The following is a 23,288-nucleotide window of genomic DNA, read 5'->3' on the forward strand; positions in this document are numbered from 1 at the left end:
GAGTGACTTTTTTTTTTAACTCCTAACAATTTCTGCATTACAGTTCTCCTGCTCTGGAGATTTTAAGAGTTGAAAAGTCTTCAGGAATTCTTGTAAAAAGTACATTTTATCTCATCTGCAAAGAATTTCCCAGGCCCCTTACAGAATATGGTTGTAACAAGGCACATACTCTCTGGCAGCAGTTCTGGAGGTGGGGCTTGGAGATGGAAGGAGCTGCTGGGCTACAATGTTGCTCTGCAGTGCTAGCTGCCAGCTCCTCTCACAGACGCACCCCCAGAGCTGTGGGCCATAATCTGGAATACCATCCCAAGGTGACTCAATCATACTCACATTCCCTTCATTGGCCCTGTGGTCATAAATTGTTTCCTCCCATGCCTAAAGAATCACAGAGAACAGAAATGTACTAGATTACTACATTACTGGCAGACTAATGTTAGGAAATGTCCATAGTCATCAACCTCTATGTTGATTTTATTATTTTATTTCATTTCATTTCATTTTACTTCATTTATTTTGGGACGAAGTTCCGCTCTTATTGCCCAGGCTGGAGTACAACAGCACCATCTCGGCTCACTGCAACCTCTGCCTCCTGGATTCAAGCGATTCTCCTGCCTCAGCTTCCCGAGTAGCTGGGATTACAGGCGTGCGTCACTGTGCCCAGCTAATTTTTTGTATTTTTAGTAGAGACAGGGTTTCACCATGTTGGCCAGGCTGGTCTTAAACTCCTGACCTCAGGTGATCCACCCACTTTACCTCCCGAAGTGCTGGGATTACAGGCATGAGCCACCGCACCCAGTCACTATATTGATTTTAGATGTAATAGATGAGTTAGTTGTAATATTCTGCTCCAGTGTCCTTTGCAAGGAAAAAATGCAATTATGGTTATTCCTTATGACAATAAAATGCATGCACTTTTATGTTGAGGCCCTGTTATAAGAAGTAAAATACGTTATATCTTTAGTACAATATATGAATTGTATGTGAAAAACATGTTTTTGAAAGTCCCACAAAAAAGGTTGCTTTATGGTATCATTAAATATAATTTCAGTTTTTATATGTATACATCAACCCTGTCTTTCTTTCCAGGCCGGGCATTTATATATATATGGTCAGTATATTTTCTATTATTGGCTCTTGGCATATCCTTTCCCCTGCTCCAGAATGGTCTTTTCTGATAAAACTCACAAGCTTTGCATTACCACAAGCTCTGCTGCTAGAAGAGTGAATCACAAGAATGTTGTATGCTTGGGTGTTCTGTGTGTCTGTGTTGATGTGTCTGTATTCTAATGAGCAATCCAGTTTTAGTCTAGCATACAAATATTTAACTCTGAGGTATGTGTCCACAAAGCTGCTTTTGTCATTTCACAAGTCAATGGGTTTTGCTTGTGAGAGTTAGGGGGTTGATTTGACCTGAGGCTTCTTAGAAGAATTTTTTTTTTTAACATTCCAAGTTTATCTAATAGACGTGCTATGAAGAGAATAGAATGATGAGACTTTAAGAAAATTTTTACAGTTATTCTTATTTTGTAGAATGAGTTAAAAGCCAGTGGTGGCGAAATCAAAATTCATAAAACGGAGCAAAAGGAGAATGTGCCCCCAAGTCCTGAGGTCTGCATCACCCAACAGGAAGGAGAAAAGGTAGGTTGAAAAGTCTGACGTCCAGTTGCCAAGGAAGCATGTGTTCTAAATTAAATGCTTAAAATTAGTAACAACTGTAACTCTAGGCTGTAGAGTGTCTGGGAATTTGGTAACAGCTGCCAGGACAGATTGTCATTTTTGCAGGTCACATAATTTTGGTTGAGGAGCTCTGCAACTTATAGCTGACCAAATAATGAGCCTTCATTGGAAAATTATTTTGCTCAGCAGATGCTCAGAAGGCATAGAGCTGAAGTGATTTTTAAAAATCTATTTGGAGGCTGAGCACAGTGGCTCATGCCTGTAATCCCAGCACTTTGGGAGGCCGAGCCAGGTGGATCACCTGAGGTCAGGAATTCGAGACCAGCTTGGCCCACATGGTGAAACCGTCTCTACTAAAAATATAAAAATTAGCCAGATGTGGTGGTGCACGCATGTAATCCCAGCTACTTGGGGGGCTGAGGCAGGAAAATCACTTGAACCCGGGAGGTGGAGGTTGCAGAGAGCCGAGATTGCACCACTGCACTCCAGCCTGAGCAGCAGAGTGAGATTCTGTCTCAAAAATAAATAAATAAATAAATAAAATAAAGTGAAAATCTATTTGGGAGAGCATGGATTTAGGGCAACGTGAGTCTATGCTCCTGGGAAAAATAATTTATAAAAATGAAAATCTATTTGATTAGAGATTATCTTCAGATACTCATATATTCTTATGTATACATTTAACACATTTTATGCAAGAAAATCTTACTCTCTCACTGATATTATTTTGAAAGGCAGTCACTATGCTAAGTAAGCATAGGAAATAAGCTGAAAAACTTATTGACAAATCATTCCATGTGGTCTTTATGTGCAAGGAAACAGTACAGGAGAGATGAACAATAGGTGGGCTATCATAAAAAAGTATGACAGGTCCTGTGAGGCTGTGAGAGGGGTCTACAGGACCGCAGAAACTCAGAGTAAAGACATTTAACCTGACTTCCTCAAGAAGGTAATGTCTGAGCCAAGTCTTGAAGAATGATGTGTGGAAGTAGGCCAAGTGAATAAGGGGAAGGTTGAGTTAGAGATAGAAGCATATTCCAGGCAGATACAACAGAGGTTTAGAAACTGGAGATGACAGCTTACTGAGGAATTACAGGGATTTTTTGTTTGTTTGTTTGTTTGTTTGTTTGTTTGGAGGTGGAGTCTCGCTCTGTTGCCTACCACTCTGGAGTGCAGTGGTGCTATCTTGGCTCAATGCAACCTCCGCCTCCCAGGTTCAAGTGATTCGCGTGCCTCAGCCTCCCAAGTAACTGGGATTATAGTTGCACACCACCACACCTGGCTGATTTTTTGTATTTTTAGTAAGGATGGGGTTTCACCATGTTGGCCAGGCTGGTCTTAAACTCCTAACCTCAAGTGATCCACCCGCCTCAGCCTCCCAAAGTGCGGGATTATAGGCGTGAGCCGCCTTGCCCAGCCAGAATTATAGGTTTGCTGGCTTGGCTGGAGCATGAGGACACATAGGCAGCAGTGAGAGACAGGCAGAAGGAGAGGGCCAGGGTAAGGTCTGGAAAATCTTTATATGCCACCCTGAAGAGTTTGGATATAGTTGTGAAGCAGGAGAAAGTCACTGAAAGATTTTAAGCAAATCATATTTGTGTGTTATGTATTAATCATTAGATGAATGGCTTAATTGAAATAAGTAACAATATTTGTGTCAGGGGAATTTATCATGTTCTCTACTGTTGCCCATTGTCCAGTGCTTTTAGTCTTTCAGTCAATATGATAATCAAATGTTAAATGAGATGAGGAGAAAGGGTTTTCAAGTCTATTACAGTGATCTAATCTTAGGAGAAAAGCCATTGCTTCTGTTACACATATTGACACCATAATGCTATTCTTCCAGAAGATATGGAGATCATTAAAATGGGTTAAGAGCAATAGTTCTCAAGCTTAGTTGGAATTTGTTTGTTCTTTTAAAATTTTTGTTATTATTTTTGAGACAGAGTTCTGCTCTTGTCGCCCAGGCTGGAGTGCAATGATGCAATCTTGGCTCACTGCAACCTCCACCTCCCAGGTTCAAGTGATTCTCCTACCTCAGCCTCCCGAGTAGCTGGGATTACAGGTGCCCACCACCACGCCCAGCTAATTTTTGTATTTTTAGTAGCGACAGGGTTTCACCGTGTTGGCCAGGTTGGTCTTGAACTCCTGACCTTGTGATCCAACTGCCTTGGCCTCCCAAAGTGCTGGGATTACAGGCGTGAGCCACCGCACCTGGCTTGTGTTTATTATTATTATTATTATTTTTTTAAGAGACGAGGTCTTGCTCTGTTGCCCAGGCTGGAGTGCCGTAGTGTGATCATAGCTCACTATAGCCTCCAACTCCTGGGCTCAAGTGATCTTTCTGCCTCAGCCTCCCAAGTGGCTGGGACTACAGGTGTGTGCCACCATGCTGGGCTAATTTATTTTTATCTTTATTTTTTGTAGAGACAGGGTCTTGCTGAAATTCTTAGAATGGTCTCAAACTCCTGGCTTCAAGCGATCCCCCCAGCCTCAGCCTCCCAAAGTGCTGAAAGTACTGGCATGAACCACTGCGCCCTGTCTCAAACTTATTTGACTACAACAGACTTTACAAAGTAGGACGGTGTATTGTTAGAGTACTAGCAGGAACTCATGAGCTATGCCACACACTTGGATCAAAGTAGGCCCATAGAAAAATGGTCTGAGGCTGATGGCTACAAAATTTGATTCAAAGACCAGAACAGAAAAAAAAATTAGAATAAATTATTTTATACAGCACAACGTATGTTGGAATAAAAAGACAAAATATTTGGCTGTCGTGTGTTACATGGTCGAATAATCACCCATAAATTGCATACATTCTTGGAACAGTGGACTCAGGCATTAGCCTATGGGGCACATGTCATGTATTAAGTGAGTTATTTTGTTAAACTGTCTTGTTTTCTCATGTTTTAAGTGGGAGATTATTTCTTAAGAATAACTGGCTAGGCTGGACCCGATGGTTCACGCCTGTAATCCCAGCACTTTGGGAGGCTGAGGCAGGTGGATCACCTGAGGTCAGGAGTTCTGGACCAGGCTGACCAGCATGGTGAAACCCTGTCTCTATAAAAATACAAAATTAGCTGGGTGTGGTGGCACATGCCTGAAATCCCAGCTGTTTGGGGGTCTGAGGCAGGAGAACCACTTGAACCCAGGAGGCAGAGGTTGCCGAGATCGCGCCAAAAAAAAAAAAAAGAATAAGAATAACTGCGCTAATGCCCTTTTCAGCCTTAGCCCACCTGCACCAGGTGAGAAAAAAAAAAAAGAGAGAGAATAACTGACTAAATACTGACTAAATATGTTTGGAATTTTTCTTATATACTGTAAAAAAAAAAAAAAAAAAAAAAGAGAGAGAGAAAAGAAAAGGAAAGAAATTTTAAGAGAAAAATATTCCCAGCATTGAAATATCCCCATTTTTATCCCAGGAGTATAGTTTGGGAAACAGTCATTTGGGAAATAATGCTTGAATTGTTCCTATGGCTAAATTCATGTTTCCTTTTTCATTGTCTTCATGCTGATTTGAAACTGGAACTCTGAACTGAACTGGAAGATTAGAACATTTTAATTATAGTCTAAAAGGACATTAGTGCAGCTGAATCATGAAGTGGGTGAGGAAGAAAGATAAAGACAATACATATCTTCAAGCACATGCTGCAGATATGTATTGTCTTTATAAACCCTTGGCTGCCTTAAAATTCGCAATATTTTTCAGAGCCTTAGCTATCCTTAGCTATTTGCCTCACTTTTGTTAACCAATACGTAAGTGTTATTTGAACTTCGGCCTGTTAAAGAAAAGGACATTGGCCTGGTGCAGTGGCTTATGCCTGTAATCCCAGCATTTTGGGAGGCCAAGGTGGGTGGATCACCTGAGGTCAGGAGTTGGAGACCATCCTGGCCAACATGGTGAAACCCCATCTCTTCTAAAGATACAAAAATTAGCCAGGTGTAGTGGTGGGCACCTATAAGCCCAGCTACTCAGGAGGCTGAGGCAGGAGAATTGCTTGAACCTGGGAGGCAGAGGTTGCAGTGAGCCAAGATCACTGCCCTCCAGCTTCGACAATAGAGCAAAACTTAATCTTCAGGAAAAAAAAAAGGACATTAATGCTAGAGGAAATCTGCTTGAAATTGAATATTTTTTCAAGGTATTGATCTTCCCTTTCTCCTCTTGTGAATGAATTTGTGCTTTAATGAAATGTTTGAGCAAAATTTCTTATGTTCCCACATGGCTGTTCCTACAGTGAAGTCATCTGATTGGCCATGTGAATGATGTCATGATTAACATTAAGTTTACCTCACAGGGCAAGGCGCAGTGGCTCACACCTGTAATCCCAGCACTTTGGGAGGCCAAGGCGGGTGGACCACCTAGGTTAGGAGTTCAAGACCAGCTGGCCAACATGGTGGAACTCCATCTCTACTAAAAATACAAAAATTAGCCAGGTGTGGTGGTGGACACCCAGCTACTTGGGTGGCTAAAGCAGGAGGATCTCTTGAACCCAGGAGGCAGGGGTTGCAGTGAGCTGAGATCGCACCACTGCACTCCAGCCTGGGTGACAAAGGAAGACTCCATCACAAAAAAAAAAAAAAAGCAAAGTTTAACACACAGATTCAAGGTGACCAAATTAGAGGTGAGAGAAGAACATCCTGGGTTGGATATACCTACTAATTCTCAAGAACTGAAGAGCTTTTTGTAGGCATGCACAACTTTCAGAAAATTTATTTCATATTAGATAAAATAGTGCATTTGTAAGGCGATCAGCTGAATACATGGCACATAGTAAACACCCAATAAATACTGACTGTAATCATACTGGTTTGTTTTATGGCATGTCAGAATTCCTGTAATGAAGAGAGTGGTAGAAAAAAGGATTATGCAGAAATTCAGGTGCAGTCAGCCAGCAACTTAATCTTCATTGTAAATCTATTCAGTTTGTCATACATCCTGATATAAATACTCAGCATTGCCCATAAAATCCATGGCATCTGAATGAAAGAAAATTATGTGAAGAGTATACATTTGGGCCACCTGTTGACTCTTCATGATTTTGGATGTGGAATATGACACCAGGAAGGCGTGAGGGCCAGTGGAAAGGAAGGAGAGCTCTAATAGAGAGTTCTTTTATCTAAATTTGATGGCTTTTGGGAAAAAGATATATACACCTATACATAAGATCTGCCATCTTGTTAAACATTGCCATTTTGAGACTGGGATTAATAGGGAAGCTATCCTTGAAGATAATACTGAGGTTAGTTATAGGTAAATTTGTTTTATAACTATGAAAAGGTCTTCTATATGGGCAGGCTCGTTTCAGCAGGATGTATTTGGTTGGGAAATAAGAACTAGGAAAATTAAAAAATAAGAATAGTTTGTATATTTAAATATTTTATCTTTCCTTGGAGTGAGTTATGGTTATATGGTGAGGAGCTTTGCTCTCCTTGATAGAGGGCTTTGTTTTGCTTTGTTTTTGGAGAGCGGAAAAATATGGTTTAGAAGTTCTTTTATAAAGGGAGATGATGCACACTTTTGGCAGTTGAGTGCAGTCTGTTTCTCGAATTACTCTGTAATTGAGAGGCATGTTAATATCCTCATAAAAGACATTTTGCTGCCTCTTGTTTAAATGCTCAGCTGTTCTGGTGCCCATTATTTCCCCCAGGCAGCCAGTGACTGACTGGAGTCAGCAGGTTTTTATTGCATTAACAGCAGTTTGCTCTTTTATTTTTAATATGACTCTTAATCCCCCCACCCCACCTCACTCCCCCCCCTTTTTTTTTTGTAGATTTCTGCAGCTGAGAATAGCCTGGCCGTCCGTTCCACCCCTGCTGAAGATGACTCCCGTAAGCATTCTTTCTTAGACCTGGAGGTTGAGGTTCTTGTTTTCTATCTGTATTTCGTTCCGGGGTGTTCCCATTACTGTCAGTGCTGAGAAAATAACATACTAAGTCCTCCACTTGCATTTAAGGGCTGATGCTTGAATATCCTTTACATACTTTATGGCTTAGGGAGAAGTTAAATTCAATTAAATATTGTTAACTTGGGACAAACTGAATACTTTTAATGCTTTTCTCATTGAATTTATCCTACCTTTTGCACCAAACCCTGTCAGAGTTAAAGCTGTATAAACTAATTTTGAAGTTTCATTTCATTTTATTTATTTATTTACTTTTGAGATGTCACTCAGGCTGGAGGGCAGTGGCACGATCTCAGCTCACTCCAACCTCTGCCTCCTGGGTTCAAGTGATTCTCCTGCCTCAGCTTCCTAAGTAGTTGAGACAGCAGGCGTGTGCCACCGTGCCCAGCTAATTTTGTATTTTTAGCAGAGGCAGGGTTTCACCATGTTGGTTAGGCTGGTCTTGAACTCCTGACCTCATGATCCACCCACCTCAGCTTCCCAAAGTGCTGGGATTACAGGCATGAGCCACCATGCCCGGCCTGAAGTTTCATTTTAACAGAAGTTTGGCCAATAAGGATTTTATTCATTTAGAATTTTATTCATAAATACCTATTCTTTAATGAATAAGTATACGAGTAATCTGTTAAGGATATATATTTTCCCTGTTTATCTAAATGTATACTATAGTCCACCTCCTAGCCAGGTTCTAGACATTTTCCTGCTGACAATGAATTTTGTCACCTTTCATTCTATTTTGGAGTCATTTTGACCCTCCCTTTTCCCAAAGACAAAAATGTTTGTGTGTTTTTTTTTTTTTTTTACTTGACTATGTCCACTTCTAATTCTGATTTTCAGTATATCTTTTTATTTTTATTTTTTAGAGACAGAGTGTCTCATTCTGTTGCCCAGGCTGGAGTGTAGTGGTATGATCATAGCTCACTGCAGCCTCAAACTCCTGGGCTCAAGCAGTCCTCCCACCTCAGCCTCCCAAATAGCTAGGACTATAGGCACATACCACCACCCAGCTAACTTTTTAATATTTTTGTAGAGACAAGTTCTCACTATGTTGCTTAGGCTGATCTCTAACTCCTGGCCTCAAGCAATCCTCTCACCTCATCCTCAAAGTGTTGAGATTACGGATGTGAGCCACCATGCTCAGCCCATTTAAAAATATATTTGACTGGGCTGGGCATGGTGGCTCATGCTGTAATCCCAGCACTTTGGGAGGCGGGTGAATCATGAGGTCAGGAGTTCTAAGACGTGTGTGTGTGTGTGTGTGTGTGTGTTTGCTAGGCATTATGGCTCATGCCTGTACAATCCCAGTACTTTGGGAGGCTGAGGCAGGTGGTTCACTTGAGCTCAGGAGTTGAAAACCAGCTTGGGCAACATGGTGAAACCCTATCTCTACCAAAAGTACAAAAACTTAGCTGGCATGGTGACATGCATCTGCGGTCCCAACTACTTGTGAGACTGAGGCAGGAGGATCACTTGAGCCCAGGCGGCAGAGGTTTCAGTGAGCCGAGATCATGCCACTGTACTCCAGCCTGCGTGACACAGTGAGACTTCATCTGGAAAACAAAACAAAACAAAACAGAAGAAAAATATATATATATATATGGATATGGATTTCTTACAGGTCACAAGACAAAAAAGAAAATATAAATATGTGGATTTTTAGCTTCTCCCCAGGCTAATTAGTTTACTGGACACTGAAAACCCCACAACTATAATAGAAGTATGAGTTAAACAGATTTCTAGTAAACCCTACCTTAAAATTTCAGGAAAAACTCCTTCTGCCTGAATCCAGAAACATTCCTTTTTTGCAATTTTTCTTTCTTGGACTAGAAATGTTTCTGAGTTTTGACTAGGTTTATGAAACATTTTTTTGAAAAATAAGCCTTAATATTTTAGTACTTTGTTGACTCACCTCTTCATTTTGGCAGGAAAGTAACTCATGCAGTTGGCACTTCAATGATTATGAAAAAAACTTCATGGAGCCCTTTTCCATAATCTTCATCCATGGACATCTGCTATAGAGCTGACCAAAAACACAGTGTCAGGTTACATGCATACACAAATGTATGCACACGTGCGCACACAACTGCACATGTGCACGTGCACGCGCGCGCGCGCACACACACACACACACACACACACCGTACAAAATTTCTGCCCTCAAATTTCCCCCTTTTTCCAACTTCGGTTTAAACACTTCAGAAGAAGTTATTAGGAATGTTAATGACCAAAAAGACATCCAAGTCTATAAATGGCCTTTAAAACTGACAAATGATACAAGGAAGAAAGTTCTTTATGCAGAGTGGTTTGGATTTCTGCTCCATGTGACAGGGCGTAAGAAAGCCTCCTCACTGAGAACCTGATTTGTGAGAGGACCAGAGAAAACCTGAGCCGTGGTTGTTAGTGTTCAAATATTCTTCAGCAGAAAAGCAGTGTTTTCCCTGGTGTTGGAAGGATCTGTCATCAGTGAAAGTGCCCAAACTTTGCTTTTTAGAAGAACACTTTCCAAGACTTCCCTTGGAACACTTTCCAAGACTTCCATGAAAATACATATAAAATGTCTTCCTTTTATAACTCAAGCAGGTAACTTCCAGGTTAAGAGTGAGGTTCAACAGCCTGTCCATCCCAAGCCACTAAGTCCAGATGCCAGAGCCTCCAGTCTTTCTGAAAGTTCTCCTCCCAAAGCAGTGAAGGTATGATGGCAGTTTCTCTCTGAGCCTTTGGACATTGAACTACTGGTAGAGCTAATTGCACCTTTTATGATGATATGTTGATTATAAGCTGGTTTTGCTTTCCTGGGGATGATAATGCCACAGAAGAGCACACCGAAGCCAATCACTTTCCCTGAAAATCTTGTTGCCTCTGCTCGGGTATTTGGCCCAGGAGCGAGAAGGCTCACTAATGACTCTCAGTTTGAAATCTGGAAAACTCACGAACGTTTTAAGAAAACCTTAAGTTAAACAAAATAATGTGTTTTTTTAATTTTAATTTCTAATTAAAAAAAAAAGTTATTAAGACAGAGTCTTACTCTGTCACCCAGGCTGGAGTGCAGTGGCGCACTCACTGCAACCTCCACCTCCCGGGTTCAAGCAATTCTCCTGCCTCAGCCTCCCAAGTAGCTGGCATTACAGACGGGCACCACCACACTTGGCTAATTTTTAAAATATTTTTTAGTAGAGACAGGGTCTCATTGTATTGGCCAGGCTGGTCTTGAACTCCTCCCGCCTCGGCCTTCCAAAGTGCTGGGATTACAGGTGTGAGCCACCACACCCACACCCAGCCTTTCTTTTTTTTTTTTTTTTTTTTTGAGACAGGATCTTGCTCTGTTGCCCAGGCTGGAGTATTGGTGGTATGATGGTATGATCATGGCTCACTGTAGCCTTGACCTCACAGGCTCATGCAATCTTCCTGTCTCAGCCTCCTGAGTAGATAGGACTATCAACACATGCTACCATGTGTGGCTTTTTTTTTGGTAGAGATGTTGTTTTGCCATGTTTCCCAGGCTGGTCTCAAACTCCAGGGTTTAGATGATCGATCTGCCTGCCTTGGCGTCCCAAAGTGCTGGGATGGAATTATAGGCATGAGCCATTGTGCCCAGCCAGGAAAAATGTGTTTAACTAAAATCAGCATATTGGACGAGTTGTGCAATTTCACCTTAAAGATACTGGCTTCCAGGTCTGTGGGGCTTAACCTTAACCTGATAGGGGATTAGCTTTTTTTTTTTTTTTTTTTTTTTGAGACAGGATCTCACTTTCTCAGGCTGGAGTGCAGTGGTGTGATCACAACTCACTGCACCCTCTATCTCCTGGGCTCAAGCCATCCTCCCAAATAGCTGGGACTATAGGCACATGCCACCACACCCAGCTAATATGTTTTTTTACATTTTTGTAGGGATGGGGTCTCATTATGTTGCCCAAGCTGATTTTGAACTCCTGGCCTCAAATAATCCTACCACCTTGGCCTCCCAAAATGCTAAGATTACAGGCATGAGCCACCAAACCCACCTGGCCCTGTTCTCCCTTTTTTTTTTTTTTTTTTAATGACCTGGTGTTTACAACAATGTCATTAACATTTTTAGCAAAAGAATGTGTCCACTGGAATGGGGGCTAGCCAGCCGATTTTTTTTTGTTTTGTTTTTTGTAGAGACAGGGTTTCACTATGTTGGCCAGTCTGGTCTTGAACTCCTGACTTCATGATCTGCCCGCCTCGGCCTCCCAAATGGCTCACAATTATAGGTGTGAGCCACCGTGCCTGGCCAAATGGGATGTCATGCCGATTTTCTGTTAAAAAAAAAAAAAAAAAAAAAAACTGACATTCAAGCAACACTTATACTCAGGGTATAATATTAGAGATTAAGAATTGAGGCTGGGCATGGTGGCCCACACCTGTAATCCCAGCACTTTGGGAGGCCGAGGTGGGCAGATCATGAGGTCAAGAGTTCAAGACCAGCGTGGTCAATATGGTGAAACCCTGTCTCTAAATATACAAAAATTAGCTGGGCACAGTGGTATGTGCCTGTAATCCCAGCTACTTGGGAGGCTGAGGCAGGAGAATCGCTTGAACCTGGGAGGCGGAGGTTGCAGTGAGCCTAGATTGCACCACTGCACTCCAGCCTGGGTGACAGAGCAAATATTCTGTCTCAAAAAAAAAAAAAGAAAAAAAAAAGAACAAAATGTTTGCCAAAAAAATTCTACTAGGCTCCTCAATCTATGGTCTGCTTTTATTATCTAAGTTTTAAAAGTCATCTTGTCCTTTTCTCTGGGCATACATATATCCCCATAAAAATCAGACAAAAAATGTTTATTAAAAATGCCAAAACTTATTTTAGGCTTGTTAGCTGACTTGTTTTCATTGAATAGCTTGCTAGTGAGGGCTACTTCACCCACTTCAATTATCCACACTTCTTTAGTGTCTTTCTTCTCTGGTGTTCTCTTAAGTAGCTGTGTTGTGTTTCAGAAGTTTTAGCATTTGAGAGAAACTCAATAAATAGAATGAGTTTTAAGGTGGCTTGTGCTGCCCATCTCATACTTATATCTGCCGTGCTTATACCTCTAATTGTGTGCGTGATTGGTCCACAGATGAAAGTTTTATTGCACACAGAGCATGAAGATGAGGGGACATCAGGGAGGGTTTGGGACAAAAGGAGGAAAGGGGAGAATCTAGGACTTAAAGGGTGGATTTAAAAGGTGAGCAAAGTGAAGAAGATAAATATGAAAAATTTAAAGGACGCAGAGATTTATGAGAAGAGTCAGGTTTATTGAAAAGGAACAAAAGGTAAAGCAGAAAGACAAAGCAAGTCCAAGAAGAGAGGGCGGGATCGTGGTGATTGAATCTGCACATGTGCTCCACGTGGCTCTGTTCTGGCCTTGAAGGTCTGCTGGTGCTGCCATCAGCATTTTCTTTGTCAATATCTGGAGTCTCACAGAGTCGCAAATGCCACAGGGTTACTTTCCTCTCTGACAGCAATGCTGCCTAGATCTGAGTGCTTGGGTGGTGGTTGTGGATCAAGAACGGCTAGCAAATCTAACCTGGTGATGGATTCTGAGTAACCCAGCACCTGGGGAAATCTAAGAACTAAAATCTGTCTTGTGACTATTTGAATTCTCAATGCAGCCTTGCATCCCTCCTTCAACTGCTCAGCCAGACTTCCTTGTACTGGGTGGGATCCCTCCTGCTTCAAGTTCCATGGTGTGAGGGGATGAATGATGTGTGAAGGGGCACACCTCACTTAGGTCTTCTTTGGCACCAGGGAGAGGAAATGGAGATAAAGCTCTCTGTGTCTGCCTCAGACCCATCCTACTCCTCTGGCGCTGGTCACTCAGCAGTAGAATGCAGACAGCCCTGCCTGCATAGACACACACCTCAGGTTTTGAGCAGAGTCAACTGGCCTGGCTGTTTGCCTGTGGTCCAGAGCTCAGATGGTCATGGTGTTCAAAGCCTGGTGGAACCCAGTTACATCTCCACTTTTATTTAAGGGCAATTTATTTGCTCTTCCCCAAAGTTCCCCTTTGCAGTCTGCAGGCAAATATATAGATACTTTAGTAAATGTTTATAGAAAGACCTGCTGGCAGAACCGGTCTCATGGCTGCAGACGATGAACAGAAGTTGTTTCTCCACTTTGGGAAATTACATACAGCTAAGAATAAACTTGTTCACTCAGAATAGATTTTTGGATCCCACACATCCTGGAAAAAATTGTTTCTTAGTGCCTGTCTGTTAATGAAAAGAGGACATCTAAGGTAGAGACTCAATTCATTTCAAATTCTATCTTCATAATGTAAAAAGAAATGATGGAGGCCTTTAAGAATTCGGTGTACACTTTGAACACTGGCCACAGAGCTTAGTTGGTAAGACTTGGTACCAGTGAAGTTACAGGACCATTCTCAAAAAGGGTGTTGTTCTGAGAGCAGAGATTAGTGGACCCTGTGAGAAATATCAGGCCTCTTTTACTTCAAAAGGCTCAGAGATCTCTTAAGCTTTATGTCCTTCCATTTGAAAGAAATCATCCCCTAAATGTTCCCAGAGGAGAGGACAGGGGAGGAAGAGGGAAGGAGATGTGACTGGCCCTAGGGAATAACTGTCTGCCCTCACTATGTCGGGGACAGCCTCCTCCCAGCCTCCCAGGGTTCTGCTGACGAGTGTTGAGAGAAAACATGGCGGCCTACGTGAGAGGACATGCACTGCACTGCCCCTCTTGGTGCCCTGCCAACTGTCCCTCCCCTTGGAGACGGTGGGAAGATTTATGCTGGTTTGCAAAGCTGTCAGAGTTATGCTAGAAGAGCATCTAGAATCTTTTCTCACTCACTATTACTGCTTTTTCAGAGGACTGTCCTTTCCTCTCTGTGTAGAGCAGTGTGTTTAAGATATGAATATTCTGCTGGGCGCGGTGGCTCACGCCTGTAATCCTAGCACTTTGGGAGGCCAGGTTGGTTAGATCACCTGAGGTCAGGAATTTGAAACCAGCCTGACCAGCATGGTGAAACCCCATCTTTACTAAAAATGCAAAAAAATTAGCCAGGTGTGGTGGTGCACACCTGTAATCCCAGCTACTCAGGAGGCTGAGGTGGGAGAATTGCCTGAACCCGGAGGTTGCAGTGAGCCGAGATTGCACCATTGCACCCCAGGCTGGGCAACAAGAGCGAAACTCTGTCTCGGGGTGGGGTCGGGAGAGGGGAGATATGAATATTCCCCAAAATGCTTTCACAAAGAGTTTCACAGGAAGCCAGAGGAAGGGTTAAGGCTGCACAGGGCTGGCCCAACCTTTTGCTGTGTGGTGAAGAATTTTAGTTTCATTACTTAGATATTTTACACAAATTGGAAGAAGGAATGAAAGGCATTTTGTGGTATTCTGAGGAATAGAGGCTTGATATCAATACAGAATTTTCATCTTTCACTATGTCTAAAGGCTAGTTAACATCAACGTCTGCTGTCAGCTGCTCCCCTTCCCTCCCACACACACCACAACTGGGGCCTTTATTAGACTAAAAAATATATGAGACCAGAGGGTGAAAGAACATAAATGAAGCCATGCAAATTTGTTAGAAAAATAGCTTTAAGTAGATGGTAATCAACAGGGGTTCTGTAATATCCCTTATATGGGCAAGACAGCGTTTATGAATATCAATTATTTATAGATTACCTCATTCATTCTAGAATATCCTGAAGATACACATTTTTATTTGAAACAAAGGGAAGACCATAGTTTGTTCAAACTGCTGTAGCGGGATTATTTTCACTTGAGTTAGCGTCTGCTCTCCTCCCCAAAGAGTTTCCCTTGGTTGTGGAAATTTAACATTCCAGGACAATTTAGAAAATGCGCTATTGGTTTGCGAGTCCAGGAGTTCTGAGTTTGTGCCGTGAGCAGGTCGATGCAGACCTACCCACAAAAGCTGAGGGAGCTGAGAAGCCAAAGAAAGAGGCTGACAAGTCCAGTTTCTCAGAAAGAAACATTTAATAGGAGCTTATGAACAAAAGTGATGTCTAGGTGGTCATGAGACAGTGGATCCCTGTACCTCCTTCCAGAAAATATCCTCTATATAGCAAGCTTTTAGGTTAAAACGTGCAGCTAGTCATTCTTGACTTTCTTGTAAAACTTACTACTGGAGCGATTAGGTAAACATTGTTTTTGTTTTTGTTTGTTTCTGAGACAGAGTCTCACTCTGTCACCCAGGCTGGAGTGCAGTGGCGTGATCTTGCCTCACTGCAACCTCTGCCTCCTGGGTTGGAGCAATTCTGCCTCAGCCTCCTGAGTAGCTAGGATTACAGGTGTGCACCACCACGCCCAGCTAATTTTTGTATTTTTATTGATTGATTGATTGATTTTGAGATGGAGTCTCTCTCTGTCGCCCAGGTTGGAGTACAGTGGCGCCATCTCAGCTCACTACAACCTTGGCCTCCCGGGTTCAAGCAATTCTCCTGTTTCGGTCTCCTGAGTAGCTGAGATTATAGGCACACACCACCATGCCTGGCTAATTTTGTATTTTTAGTAGAGATGGGGTTTCATCATATTGGTCAGGCTGGTTTTGAACTCCTGACATCGTGATCTGCCCACCTTGGCCTCCCAAAGTGCTGGGATTACAAGTGTGAGCCACTGTGCCCTGCCTGGCCAGAGAAGCATCTTTGAGGGGTTATCTATGCTCTGGGCACTATTTCCTTTATGAGGGGTAATCTGTGCAACAGGCATTGTTTAAAGACTTTGCTGCAGAACACCTTGGTATGCAGTAGTCAAACCACCAGTTAGCATGGTAATTTCTCTCAAAGATGAGTCACTCAACAGGCTCTTCTACAGGTTTTTTTTTTTTTTTTTTTTTTTTTTTTTTTTTTATAGAGTCTCACTCAGTTGTCCAGGCTGGAGTGCAGTGGCATGATCTCTGCTCACCGCAACCTCTGCCTCCCAGGTTCAAGCAGCAATTCTGCCTCAGCCTCCCGAGTAGCTGAGGTTACAGGTGTGCACCACCACACCTAGCTAATTTTTTTTGTATTTTTAGTAAAGATGGGGTTTCACCAAGTTGGCCAGCCTGGTCTTGAACTCCTGATCTCAGGCGATCCACCCACCTCGGCCCCCCAAAGTACTGGGATAACAGGCATAAGCCACTGTGCCCGGCTTCTAGTTTTAATTCTAATTCTGTTACTATGTGAACTTTGGTAAGACACCTGGTGTTTAAACTTTCTACTTGGCAGGGGCAAAATGGTGGGAGAAGGGGAATGAAAAAAAAAATCTAACTGAAAAAATATATTGTAAAGATAAAAAATGTCTAACATTGTCATATTGGTAGTGTTTTAAATGTGGCTGTGCCAAGTCTGAGCATACCCTGAAGGCATGGACAGGATGTATGCCAGGCCTGTGATAATGGTAGAAATTTTTGGGCACTGACTATGCTTCCTGTTGTCTGAATAGACATGGGGGCAATTACAGAAAAGTGGCTGAGAGCCCAGGACAGAGAAAATAAAGGGGAGGCACAGCCGCAGCCTCTGTGACTTGGCATTTTACCACGTCAGGACCCTCTTGTCTTTGTGAAACTAGAAGGGGCCCTTCGGCAGCTGCTGCTGCATAAACCTTAAATAATATTGAAAAGGGTTGATATGAGAAATGAAGAGGAAGAATAGGACTCTGCTAGGTCTGGCTAGTTGGAAGCTTGAGGCTAGTCAATTGTGTGAGCTAGCAATCTATTAACTTGATGTTAAGGAGGAGGACAGGCTGTTCTCTCAGTGTGGGTGAGGCTCTATTAAAGAGAGAGCCGATGTGGGTCAGGTGTGGGAGGTAGTAAGACACTAAAGAATTGTTAATGAGACACTCCTCATGTGGGTGAAGGCTCATAAAAGCTCGCTCTCCTGAGCTGGGATATGTTCCAGCCTCAGGTAGATACGAGTGAGGCTGATTCTGCCACGATTAGCAGTTACTTAAAAATAAAAAAATAAAAAAAAAAAAATGTGGTCTTATTCTTGGATCTGAGTCTGAGTTTCAGCTCAGCTGCAGTAAAGCACTCCAGGGCACGCCAAATGCTGTGTATTCACTGAAGGTTCCTGTTTGTCTCTTCCAGCTTCTGCCTCCTGCTCCTGGTACCTAATTTCTGCTCCTGCCTTCCACTTTCCTCCTAATGTGAGCTCAACTTTCAGCTTTCTCACAGGTTCTCCTTTCCTTCTGTTCCCTGGGCTGCTTCCCCTCCCACGGTGTGTGCCTCCCCTCAGTGTGTTTGTGATGGAGGTGTGGTCTGCCTCCCTCCATTCCCCCTTAGCAGAACAGTATCCGTCTCCTTTTTTCCCATGGGAAGTTTCTGTCTCCTGCTGTGTCTTTACCAATCAAAATGAGTACTTCCTCTGCTACATCTATTTCAAGTGTTGAAAATACAGAATTCCTGGCCAGGCATGGTGGCTCACACCTGTAATCCCAGCACTTTGGGAGGCCAAGGCAGGTGGATCACAAGGTTAGGGGTTCGAGACCAGCCTGACCAACATGGTGAAACCCCGTCTCTACTAAAAATACAAAGATTAGCCAAGTGTGGTGGCACGCTCCTGTAGTCTCAGTTACTTGGGAGGCTGAGGCAGGAGAATCGCTTGAACCCAGGAGGCGGAAGTTGCGTGAGCCAAGGTTCTGCCACTGCACTCCAGCCTAGGTGAGAGCACAAGACTCCATCTCAAAAAAACCCAGAATTCTCTCTCTGCAACTGAAAATGACTTTTAATCTAATAAATACATTTGTACTACTTTTACATTATGTGTTGTGACTTTTACAGGCTCTCTCCAATAGCTTCCATTATACTCTCACACCAAAAATTTATTCTGCTTTTTAATGTCTCTCCTTTTGTTGTTGTTGTTGTTGTTTCTGGGACAGTCTCAACCTGTCTCCAAGGCTGGAGGGCAGTGGTGAGATCTCAGCTCACCGCCACCTCTGCTTCCTGGGTTCAAGTGATTCTTGTGCCTCAGCCTCTCGAGTAGCTGGGATTACAGGCACCTGCCACCATGCCTGGCTAATTTTTGCATTTTCTGTAGAGACGGGGTTTCACCATGTTGGCCAGGCTGGTCTCAAACTCCTGACCTCAAGTGATCTACCTGCCTCGGCCTCCCGGAGAACTGGGATTACAGACATGGGCCACCTCACCTGGCCAATATGTCTCCTACCTAGACAAAGACCTAGTCCTTTTAGAGAAAACTTAATTAAAACCCTGCAAAGATATCTCCATTTAGCAGTGTCCATATAAGACAAAAAGAATTCTGAGCTCCAAATACTATAACGTGTTAATTACTTGCAACAGCATTCATTACAGTAACATTTGGTCATATTTAAATACCTCCCTTATGCTTGGTAAACTAGGTTGTAGCCTGTGGTCTTTTGATTCTTTAGATGTTTCTTTTTAAGACACTGCCCCTAGAATGAAGCAAAGTACTGGTAACTAGCCGCTTCCCCTCAGCTTTGCTCCTTCCTTCCCAAATCCCCTGGGCACTACTTGGGAGTTTACCACTAATTTTATTAAACTTCCTTTTATAGATTTCTTCCTTTATTTTCATTTTGTGCACATTTTTTTGCTCTCATTTCCTGCCCAAATCTACTTGGAAAATGATTTCTATTTTTTGCTTTACCTCCTAGTGAATCATGTGGCAAGTGAACCAGCAGTCTGAATTTTTATGGGCCTGTTTTGGGATTTTTTACTCAAAATTCTATTTTGCCCATAACCTGGTTCATTTTAGGCGTAATCATCCAGGTCCTGGGCCTTGGGATTAATTTGCATTACTTACCATCATGTGTTTTCTGGTGAGAGTCCAGACTGATCGTAGCAGCAAAAGGGCCTCCTAATTGCTGATGAGAGCTTCCGGGCCACCTAAGCTGCCTCCTGCATCTACTGGTTGAGGTGGTTGTGTTGGGCAAGTCAAGGGTTAACTCACATATATCTAGGGACTTTGTATTCCAACCTCCCCACCTCTTAGTAGCCATGTAACTATTTACTTTTTTTTTTTTTTTTTTTTTTTTTTGAGACAGAGTCTTGATCTGTCACACAGGCTGGAGTGCAGTGATACAATCTTGGCTCACTGCAACCTCCGCCTCCTGGGTTCAAGTGATTCTCATTCTTCAGCCTTCCGAGTAGCTGAGATTATAGGAGTGCAGCACCATGACTGGCTAATTTTTGTATTTTTAGTAGAGACGGAGTTTTTGCCATGTTGGCCATGCTGGTCTCAAACTCCAGACCTGGTACTCCACCCACCTCGGCCTCCCAAAGTGCTGGGATTACAGGTGTGAGCCACCCTGCCCAGCCGATGTAACTATTTCTTATCATGTAAAAGCTTACAATATTTTTGGAGTTCTGGCTTTTACCAATGCTAGAATCCCAACTCTTTTATTTTCTTTAGGATGGAGTTTATCAAGTAGAACCGCTATGCCCATGTTTGTTCCAACTTTACAAACAGTTCACGAATTCCCAGTCATTGATAGATTAACCAGTGCATTTGCCATTGCATTAGTTTTACTCGCCATTGAGTTTTAGAAATATTATAGAAACTATAGCTTTAATGGGCTATGCTTCCTTCTGGTGTCCTAATAAAATAGTTTATGTCTCTTATAAATTATTCCACTTGTGTGTCAGTTTTGACTTGTTTGAAATATTATGCCTAGTTGATTGAACAAATCAAGATTATAAGCAGAGCAGAATAAAAGGGGCTTTACTGAAATGTCTTTCCTAATTCCCAAAGCCAAATAAATGCTCTCCTCTCCTTGAAATTTATCCCTGAATAAATTTAGAGATCTGTGTTGTGTTTACTTGGCACTTGAATCAAGTATCTTTCTTCTGTGTGTGATAACATTTTCTCCTGATCCCTGCCCCCTCCCCCGCCCCTTCCCCCATCTCCTGCTCCTAACATTTTTTATGTGGGTGTGGTCATGACTCGTCTAAGCCTTTCTCTACAATTCAGACCTAGCTCCACCTATCCTTGTTGTCCGCTATGTTTAGAGCAGCCAGTTTGGGAAGGGAATGTCTAGAGAGCCTCTTGGCTTTGCAGAGTCAGCCGATAGAACTGTAACAGGTTTAGTGTTCTGTGAGAATTGACTGACCAGCTAAGTAAATTCTAGGGCCCATCTCAAGACAGTACTAACTCATCACTACCCATGCTAAAGTTGTCCTTTGCCTTTTCCTAGAAGTTTCAGGCACCTGCAAAAGAGACCTGTGTGGAATGTCAGAAGACAGTCTATCCAATGGAACGTCTCTTGGCCAACCAGCAGGTGTTTCACATCAGCTGCTTCCGTTGCTCCTATTGCAACAACAAACTCAGGTAAGCCAGCCCAAAACAAGCCATCACTCTGTAACTGCAGCTCTTGAAGGAGTCTTTGGCTTTTAGAGCACTAGTACTAAAAGCTACTGTGCTAATGATGTTCTGTTGAAGGCTCTTGAATAAAGTAAAAAGAAACATTTGGTGACAAGTCTTTCCTACCAAATAATGGTATGAAACTTCCTTTTACAGAACTTCTTGGTATATTGATACGTTAATTTACATGTTAGTACTGAAGCTTAAATCATATGGGTTGCAAGTAAAACCCCCTGTGACCTAATTTGGTAGAATGTTTTCCCTTGGTATCATAGAATCACAAAGTTAAGAAATCTCAAGAGGTTACTTGCTTAAGCCATTGCTTGTCATAAGCACTGTATAAATGATAATAATGGCAATAATCATAGCCCCTGGAGAGCATGTCTTTTTCTCTATGTTGCCTCACTTTATTTCTGAGACATTAAATTGTTACGTATCATTTCTTCCAAGTAACTCAAAGTACAAACATAAATGTGACAAATTGGGGAAACATTCCAAATTAACTCATTTTAATCATAGTCTTACAGAAGGAAGTAACCAAGATGTCACTTTCTCCAGCTTTCCTTCCCGATCAAGCATCCCTCCTAAAATACTCTTGAAAGATGTTCTGGCATCTACGTGGCATTTCTAGTTATTAGATAGCTCTAGCTAGACAGCTTCTCCAAACATGAGCCAAAGCATACCTTGGTAACTTCCACTCATTAGTGCTTTTTCTGCCCACTGTGTTAATTTTTTCTCCAAAGCACCTTATTTCTTTTGTGCAACTGCTGCTGTTTTATACCCCCTTTAAAATGTGTCATTCTTCAGAACAGTTCGTAACTTAAGGGAAAGACCTTAAAAAAAAAAAAAAAGATAAAATTTGTCATCCTGCAAGAGACACCACCAAATCTCCTAAAGGCTTGTCTAGGACTGACGTTAGGGCAAGACTACCTCCTGTCAACTCCTCACCATTCTTCTGTTAATCACAGCTTACATCTAGGTGTGGTGGCTCAAACTTGTAATTCTAGCACTTTGGGAGGCCCAGGTGAGGATCACTTGAGGCCAGGAGTTCAAGACTAGCCTGGGTAACACAGAGAGACCCCATCTGGTTCTTCTTTGTGAGACAAAGTCTTGCTTTGTTGCCCAGGCTGGAGTGCAGTGATGCCATCCTGGCCCACTGCAACCTCCATTTCCCAGATTCAAACAATTCTCATGCCTCAGTCTCCAAGAGTGCTGGGATTACAGGCGTGTACCACTATACCCAGCTAATTTTTTTTCCCAGAGACGGAGTCTTGCTCTGTTGCCAGGGCTGGAGTGCAGTGGCACGATCTCAGCTCACTGCAACCTCTACCTCCCAGGTTCAAGCAATTCTCCTGCCTCAGCCTCCTGAATATCCAGGACTACAGGTGTGCTACACCCAGCTAATTAAAAAAAATTAGCCACGCCCAGCTAATTTTTGTATTTTTAGTAGAGATGAGGTTTCACCATGTTAGCCAGGCTGGTCTCAAACCCTGACCTCAGGCAGTCTACCCGCCTTAGCCTCCCAAGGTGCTGGGATTACAGGCATGAGCCACCACACCCGGACCAATTTTGTATTTTTTAGTAGAGACAGGGTTTCACCATGTTGGTCAGGCTGGTCTTGAACTCCTGACCTCAAGTGATCCACCCACCTCAGCCTCCCAGTGTGCTGGGACTGCACCCAGCAAGGGAACCCTATCTCTATGAAAAATTTTGGGAGGCTGAGGCTGAGGCTGGAGGATCATTTAAGCCTTGGAGTTCAAGGCTGCAGTGAGCTATGATCTTACCATTGTACTCCAGCCTGGGTGACAGAGCAAGACCTCAACACAAAAAAAAAAAAGAAAAAGAAAAGGGGCTGGGTGCAGTGGCTCACGCCTGTAATCCCAGCACTCTTGGAGGCCAAGGCCAGATCACTTGAGCCCAGGAGTTCAAGACCAGCCTGGCCAACATGGTAAAACCCATCTCTATTAAAAAATACAAAAATTACCGGGCATTGTGGCTCACGCCTGTAATCCCAGCACTTTGGGAAGCTAAGGCAGGTGGATCACCTGAGGTCAGGAGTTCGAGACCCACCTGACCAACATGGAGAAACTTCGTCTCTACTAAAAATACAAAATTAGCCAGGCGTGGTGGTGCGTGTCTGTAATCCCAACTACTTGGGAGGCTGAGGCAGGAGAATCACTTGAACGCAGGAGGCAGAGGTTGCGGTAAGCCGAGATTGTGCCATTGCATTCCAGCCTGGGCAACAAGAGTAAAACTCCATCTCAAAATAATAATAAAAATAATACAAAAATTAACCAGGTGTGGTGGCATACTTCTGTAATCCCAGCTACTCAAGAAGCTGAGGCAGGAGAATTGCTTGAACCTGGGAGGCAGAGGTTGCAGTGAGTCAAGATTTTGCCAATGCACTCCAGCCTGGGC

The 23,288-nt window shown here is 42.8% G+C and overlaps 1 protein-coding gene across 6 annotated transcripts in view; it reads left to right on the forward strand.

Annotated features, from left to right (window-relative positions):
- LIMA1 (LIM domain and actin binding 1) overlaps window positions 1-23,288 on the forward strand; it is a 104,081-nt gene that overhangs the window by 76,666 nt on the left and 4,127 nt on the right. For 5 of the 6 annotated variants that reach the window (XM_032293738.1, XM_032293764.1, XM_032293747.1 and 2 more), the window contains 4 exons: window positions 1,531-1,638; window positions 7,452-7,509; window positions 10,161-10,273; window positions 20,704-20,837. In XM_032293738.1, coding sequence (XP_032149629.1) covers window positions 1,531-1,638; window positions 7,452-7,509; window positions 10,161-10,273; window positions 20,704-20,837 — 413 coding nt within the window. The remainder of the gene's footprint in view (window positions 1-1,530; window positions 1,639-7,451; window positions 7,510-10,160; window positions 10,274-20,703; window positions 20,838-23,288) is intronic. The other variant, XM_032293755.1, reaches the window with a different exon arrangement.

Source organism: Sapajus apella, unplaced genomic scaffold (assembly GCF_009761245.1).
Source record: "Sapajus apella isolate SASKATOON/1434 unplaced genomic scaffold, GSC_monkey_1.0 scaffold2, whole genome shotgun sequence".
NCBI classification, from domain to species: Eukaryota; Metazoa; Chordata; class Mammalia; order Primates; family Cebidae; genus Sapajus; species Sapajus apella.